Source organism: Salvia splendens, chromosome 11 (assembly GCF_004379255.2).
Source record: "Salvia splendens isolate huo1 chromosome 11, SspV2, whole genome shotgun sequence".
NCBI lineage: Eukaryota > Viridiplantae > Streptophyta > Magnoliopsida > Lamiales > Lamiaceae > Salvia > Salvia splendens.
In genome coordinates this window covers 15,616,687-15,624,340 of record NC_056042.1, presented here as the reverse complement: position 1 = coordinate 15,624,340, position 7,654 = coordinate 15,616,687, and the positions used below count along the sequence as shown (strand labels likewise).

At 39.2% G+C, this 7,654-nt stretch overlaps 2 protein-coding genes across 2 annotated transcripts; one reads left to right on the top strand and one right to left on the bottom strand.

Annotated features, from left to right (window-relative positions):
• Positions 1 to 1,157: 1,157 nt before the first annotated feature.
• Positions 1,158 to 2,308, bottom strand: LOC121754500. Its single transcript, XM_042149848.1, has 2 exons — positions 2,282 to 2,308; positions 1,158 to 1,982 (listed from the first exon to the last, which is right to left on the bottom strand). The coding sequence occupies exons 1-2, from the start codon at positions 2,306 to 2,308 to the stop codon at positions 1,158 to 1,160; spliced, it is 852 nt and encodes a 283-aa protein (XP_042005782.1).
• Positions 2,309 to 6,664: 4,356 nt separating this feature from the next.
• LOC121754499 (uncharacterized mitochondrial protein AtMg00300-like) lies at positions 6,665 to 7,087 on the top strand. Its single transcript, XM_042149846.1, has one exon. It carries the CDS (start codon positions 6,665 to 6,667, stop codon positions 7,085 to 7,087), a length of 423 nt encoding a protein of 140 aa, XP_042005780.1.
• The last annotated feature ends 567 nt before the right edge of the window (positions 7,088 to 7,654 follow it).

Sequence of the window (7,654 nt, the reverse complement as noted above, 5' to 3'; positions counted from 1 at the left end):
TATTTAAAACTTTTCATATTTAGAATTGGTCTAATTTTAAAGAAAACCCGATATAGTAAAATTAATATATTTTTATTAGACAAAGATAGTAACTTCTTTAGCATGCTTAATCCAGTAGATAATAAGGTGAGCTTTGCTCACAAAAGCTAATTTTACTATCAATCAATCACACTAATAAAAAATGATATTTCAACTAAAGGGAGCCAAAAGGAGGGTTTTGCAGAGCCAAAGAAAAGTGCACAATTATATTTTGAGGGGAAAATAGTTTGGGAGGGAAAATAATTGGAGCAAAAAACCAGCAATAAATTACTCTATAAATACGACTTACTCTGAAACATATTCATCATCTTCATCAATACTTTCTCTCTCTACTGTCTTGATATTTTTTTTGTTTTCAATGATGATAATAATTTTATATTTTTGCAGATATATGCAGAAATCAAAGTAGGTATTCAATTAGTTATTGTTAGAGCATTTCCAAGGTGAGAGATATTTGAGAAGTTTTTATACATTTTTCTATTTTGAAGAGGTATCTTTATCTCTACATCATTGAAGAGGTAAATCTTATAATTACCATATTTGCCATCTTTTTATGAAAAACCATTCTCTAATGAGGAATGTATTTGAGTAGGCATTACATTTTATGTTTTTTAATGTGTTTTGTACTATTATTTTATTTTTTTTTCAAAATCATTTACATTTTTATATACCATTTTTCTTTGGAATGTACTATTTTTCGGAATGGTATATTTCACTTTTTGAGAAGGAAAATAGATGATATACCTCTTTTCTTTACGTTTCCTTGTTGAATATGCTCTTTTGTTGTTACTTTCTTTTTTAGTACTAGTGTCAACACCCGTGCTATGCACGGAACATAAGATTTTTAAAATATGTATAAATAAAGATAAAATCGTGTGGGTTAATATGAAAAAGAGATTAGTACTAAAAACAAAGACAGAAAAGAGAGAAGAATATAAACCATGTGCAAACAATGACAAAAAAGTAACAACCGAATAAATGGAACAAAATAAACAACTCAACAAAATATGATCTACAAAACACCAATAGTTTATAAGTTTTGGAAAACCTCTTTGTAAACAACATTAACGTCGAATCACCCATACTATCATCGTCCTCGTCTTTACAAACCAAAATCTTCAGGCCTGCACGACTAGTAACTTGAGATATAGCAACATACAATTGTCCATGACTGAATACTTTCGTAAGAATAACCCAACATGAGCCAAAGATTGACCTTGACTTTTGTTAATCGTCATTGCATACGACACAACCACAGGAAATTGTCGTCGTTGTAATTTGAACGGCAACCTTGGATCAGAAGGAATTAAAGACATTCGAGGGATCAGAACATTATGCCCAACATTATGGCCAACCAACACTTGAGCCTCCAAAACATAATCACATAATCGTGTAATTAGCAATCTTGTGCCATTACATAATCCATTCGAGTGACCAATATTCCTTAGGAGCATGACATGAGTACCAACTTTCAGCAACAATTCATGGTTAAGTGTACCTGAACACTTCAAGTTGTTCAAAAACTCAACAGAATGTATCTCAGCTAAACCATCCGATGTCGAATCTGAGTTAGCAATACTACCAGAGCTCAAATAAAGACGACCTTCAGACTGATCCAACGACATCATGAATTGGTTAACCTCGTCAATAATCTCCAACGTAGGAGCAAGTATTGGACGATCACGCAAGCAACCACTCAACTCTTCTTGATTCATATAAGATGGATATATCTTCGAAACAATTGTTTTCAAAGGATCACCAGAATTAGACAATACAATGTCAGAAGGAAGACCAATAGTCACTCCACCATCATTTGGACCACCAAGAACACCATCTCCTATTGAAGCAACCCAAGAAGAAAATTCCTTTAAATGTTCTGCTTCATCACAAGATGCTGCACTCAGTAGTCTTATATTTTTTGTAAGCCTCAGAATCGTATAATACTTCCAAAGGTAAGAAGAATTGATAACAACATTCACAACATCTTGCCTACTACTCTTTGGAACAACAGGCAAGATATCTTGGGGTTTTTTTTTTTAAAATAAAAATTAACTTCATATATCCTATATGAATGAGGAAATTACAAATAAACTCCTATAGAAAGGAGGAAATTACAACTGATGTCAAGAGGACTCGAACTCGGCACCTCATACAATAATGTCTAAGCTCCTTGCCGCTAGGACAAAGGCTCTGGACGCAAGATATGTTGGGGTTTGTATACTAAAAGATGCTTCGAGCGTACATGCCTTTGTATAGTCAGCTTGTGCATGTATACGAGAAACGCCACGTCCACTTGTTTACCTAATTATGAGAATAAATAATATAATATAATGGTTTATTTATTGAAATATAATAAATAAGTCTAAGGCTTCTTACTAAGAAGGTCAAAGTAGGGAAATTCGATGAATCCTCATGAGTTTTCCAGTAGGGGACTTGGCCAGGTCTAGTAAGAAGAAAAACGTATTCACAACCTAGATAGACTTTGGCTATCTATTGGTATGATTGCGGTGTTTGTAAAAATTCTCTCTTACCTAAGAAGAGATTAGTAACACCGGTGTGGTAAAACATTGAAAGGATCTAATACGAAATGTATTCTTTATTGCTATCTACTGAAAGAATATATTTCAGAAATTTTAGTCTTTTCTAGTCTATGAAATTAATATTAATATAGTTTATTTAATCAGACACCACTTTGACTTATCAATATAGGAGAGTTTGTACGTAACTCAAACATGATATCTTGTGTGGTAGTAATTGAATAACATGAAGGTATTGGAATATTATTTCATAGAATTCGCGTAAATCCCCTAGAGGTGTTTCAAAAATGAATTTATTAGTTAGAAATCTGCGCAGTTGGAATTTATTTCCACGAATAATATATAAAGTTTCAAACTAGAAAAACTCTTTGGAGAATTAATTTAATTCAAGCCACCGTTGGGGAAAACTGGAATTACAAGAGATAAACAATACCGGACGTAATACAACCAAGAAGGAAGAACTAAAAACTGAAAATTACAATGAAATCGAAACTGTAAACTGGAAATAAAACATAGCCGAGTCGAGGAGGCCTCTTTCCGCAAGACAAGATACGCCCCGGTAGTACTCTCGGTTTAGCGTGTCGTCCCCAAAGATAAAACGGCTACATCTCTGGTGAAGCAACACTGCAATCATCAGAGCTCCGGCGAACTGGAAGAGGAGAGGGCAGAGCTTCGAGAAGAAAGACTATGCAGAGAGTATGATCCTTGTGTTCTATTTGTTCTATATACTAATGCAAGGAATGACTAGCCTATTTATAGGCTTGGTCCACTGCGGGGGTCAACTCAGCCTTGATGGTTGTCATCATGGCGGGTCTGTAACCGCCGGCCGTTATGAGTTTGAAAGCTGGAGTGGTCGACGTTGAATCTAGACGCTGTACACGACTTAATTCAACCGTCACATGTGGACTTTGTGAAGCGACTTGATCAAGACACTGATCAAGCCATCGCTCAAGGCACAACAGGCCGAGTTGATCAGACTGCCGATCAAGGCGCAACATGTCAAGTTGATCAGGCTGCTGCCCAAAACTGAGGTGGTCCAAAACATTAAGTCTGGATCCAGGGACAAGCCCAAGAACCAAGCCCAAAGACCACCTAAAGACCAATTGCCAAGTCCAAGTCCAAGTCCAAGTCCAAGACCAAGGCCAAGGGCACGGGCACGGGCCCGGGTGCGGGTGCGGGTGCGGCTCGGCTCGGCGCGCGTGTGGGCTATTTCACCCATCTTAGTCCACGATAATTACTAAGTGTAATTAGCCACTTAATAAATACACATTTAAAGATGTGTCTCATCTCCTATGTGGGATAATTAACACTAGTTAATTACTCCCTACACTTTTAACTCATAGTTTTATCAAAAGCTACAATGTGACCAACTTTAATCCACTATTTCTCACTCACTGGGAATAGGATTTGAGAAAGTGAATATACTACGGTCATCTACGCGGAACGTAGATCGACGCTATATCATTTAATTTTCCAAAATTAAATGTCTCGTCACATTTATTATTGGTCAAACTTCATTGACCGGACATCTTAAATTCAAGATCCAACAATCCCCCACAATAGTGCAAATAGCCATATGCATATGCATGCAGACACAAGCTCAACCCTCGAGAGGTATATAAGCATAAGGAAAGGTAGTTGTTGGCTTTGAACCCTCCATAGTCGACACCATCGGATACACATGCGGCTTAGTAGCGCGATGCTTTGAACTAGTCCCCCACAGCGTGCACCGAGACAATGGTGTTAACACTTGAATACCTCAACCTCATCCGTTCTCAAGTCTATGACTTTTAATGACACCATTGCCCTACTCGGTCTCCTTGAGAACTCAATCTCCTCGAGATCCTTAGGTGTCATTAAAAGTCATAGACTTAGCCTCACCACTAGGCAAGTTCTCCAACACTCTATTGCTCTCTAGGGAATAGATATAGTTGAGTGTTTCTCATGAAATCTCATAGCTTAGTTGTCCCCCTGAACCAAGTTTATGGGATCTCCAGTCATCATGGTTGGGTTACCACTATGACAATTCTTTAGTTTGTGGATTTCAAACCCATTCCCTCTAGCAACTTATTCATTTGATCACGGTTTAACCCTTTGGCTAGTGGATCCGCTAGATTATCTATTGACTTCACATAGTCACTTGTAATCACCCCTGTTGTGATCAAATGTCTCACGGTGTTATGTCGTCGACGTATATGTCGAGACTTACCGTTATAGAAGCTATTGTTTGCCCTTCCAATAGTCGCTTGACTATCGCAGTGGATCAGCACTGGTGGCACTGGCTTAGACCAACATGGAATATCTTCAAGGAAGTTCTTAAGCCACTCGGCTTCCTCACCAGCCTTATCTAATGCAATGAACTCCGATTCCATTGTTGATCGGGCTATGCATGTCTGTTTTGTGGATTTCCACACTACATTACCACCCCCAATAGTAAAGACGTATCCACTTGTTGAAAGTGAGTCTCTATTGTCGGATATCCAATTTGCATCACAGTACCCTTCAAGTACCGGGGGGTATCTCGAGAAGTGTAGCCCATGATTTTGAGTATGTTTTAAATATCTCAAAACCCTCACAAGAGCTCTCCAATGCTCTTTGCTTGGATTGCTCGTGTAACGACTCAAATTAGTTGCAACGGCTACTTTCGGTTGAAGGAAGCTGAGCTCGTTTGAGCTGATTAAAAGGGAGTTAGAGTTGTGATTATTAGCTCATAACTGCATCAACACATCAGAGAAGGGAGATACACTATCTTTGTGAGGAATTAGAGAGATCATAGATGTTCTTTGATCCGAGAGTTCATAGAGAGATGAGCCAAGTAATTCTAGAGTGTATAACTTCTTGCTTGAGAGTTTGATTTCATCCTTTGTATTTGTAATTCAGTGGAGTGAAATAAAAGTGAATCGTGATTCTCCCGTGGACGTAGGTTCGAAAGAGCCGAACCACGTAAACTCATTGTATTGCTCTGTTTCTTGCATCAATCCTTACTACATTGATTGTGTTCGACAAATCATTCGAGTGAAGCGTTCTTCATTGGCAGTCTCTAAGTCATACTTTCACAAATTGGCGCCGTCTGTGGGAAACGAAGCCCTATGAGGATGACGACTGCGAAGTTCGACATGGAGAAGTTCACCGGCAAGAATGATTTTGGACTATGGCGCTTGAAGATGAAGGCGGTTCTCATGCAGCAAGGCCTATGGGAAGTCTTGAAGAGCAAGGGTGATGGGGATAAAGAAAAGGAGGATGATATGGGTCAAGATCTGCATGATCGAGCCAACAACACTCTGATCTTGAGCCTCAGTGATAGGGTGTTGAGAGAGGTTTCAAAGGAGGAAACCGCGGCTGGTGTGTGGGCTAAGCTGGAGTCATTGTATATGACTAAATCTCTCACCAATAGACTCTTGCTCAAGCAGAAGCTCTTTACGTTCAAGTTCTCAGAATCAGGAAGTATAGGAGAACAGCTTGAGGATTTCGCTAAGTGCATTGATGATCTTGAAAATATTGAAGAGGTCATCAAAGATGAGGATACGACCCTAATGCTCCTCAATTCTCTGCCTAAAAGTTTTGAGCAATTCAAGGATGCGATATTGCTATGAAGAGACTCCAAAGTCACATATGAATAAGTGCATTCTGCACTCAAGATGAAAGAATTTCAGAAGGTGGCTCAAAGGGCTATTGATCCAGCCAGTGAAAGTCTTAATATCAAGCCTGATCCCAAGAAGAATGGAAAGAAGAAGTTCCAGGAGAAGCCTAAATCTTGGAAAGATAAGTCTGGGTCTGAGAAGGAAACCAGATCGTGTCATTACTGCAAAAAGCCTGGGCATATAAAGAAAAATTGCTACTCCTGGAAGAGAAAGCAAGCTGAGGGTGAGAATGTCCCAGATACGGCTGATGTTACTCAAGAACTGGAGGTGGCCCAAGTTATGAATGTGACTGATGATGAGGCTCCAGATGTGTGGGTAATGGACTCTGGTTGTAGCTTCCACATGACTTCCAAGAAGAGATGGCTTATGGATCTGCAGGAAGCCACTGGTTTTGTCCTGCTGGGTAACAATTAGGTACGCCAAGTAAAAGGCATATGGAGTGTAAGAATGCTCATGGAAGATGGATCTCATAAAATCCTATCAGAAGTCAGATATATACCATCAATTAAGAGAAATCCGATTTCACTTGGAATGCTGGAGAAGAAAGGTTTCACAACCATTCTTGCTGATGGATTCATGAAGGTTTTGAAGGGCAATGACATTCTTATGGTGGCTGAGAGCGTGAATAATTTGTATTATATCAGAGCAGAGGCCCTCAATGCAGATCAGATCAATGTTGTAACAAAACTAAAGTTGATAGACTGGCATAACAGACTGGGCCATCCGGGGTTTGGTGGATTGAAAGAGTTAGCCAAGAAAGGTCTGATAGCTTTGGAAGCGGGACTGGATGAGGAAGAGCTCAGATCTTGTGAAGAGTGTATACTTGCAAAGAGCAAAAAGATGCCATATGCAACTGGGAAACACACTTAACAAGGCCACTAGAGTATGCACATGCTGATATCTGGGGTCCATCACCAATTCAGAGTATGGGTGGAGGCAGGTATTTTCTATCTATCATAGATGATTTCTCTAGGAAGATTGGCTCTATGTGATGAAGGAGAAATCCGAAGCTTTCACAAAATTTCAAGAATGGTGTGTTGAGGTTGAGACTGAGAAGGGAGGTGTTCTGAAGTGCCTTAGGACAGACAATGGGCTCGAATTCCTCTCATCCAGCTTTGATGGTTTCTGCAAAAATAAGGGAATCAAGAGGCATAGAACCGTTCCACACAATCCCTAACAAAATGGAGTGGCTGAGAGAGCAAATAGGACAATCTTGGAGAGGCTGAGATGTATGCTTATCTCATCAGGCATGCCCAAACATTTCTGGGCTGAAGCTGCTGCAACTGCTGTAATACTCATAAACAAATGCCCATCTAGTTCTATAGACAATGATACACCAGATATGAGATGGTATGGGTCTGCAAGTGACTACACAAAACTGAGAAGTTTTGGATGTAGGGCATATGCACATTCTAAAAGAACAAAGCTAGATCCTAG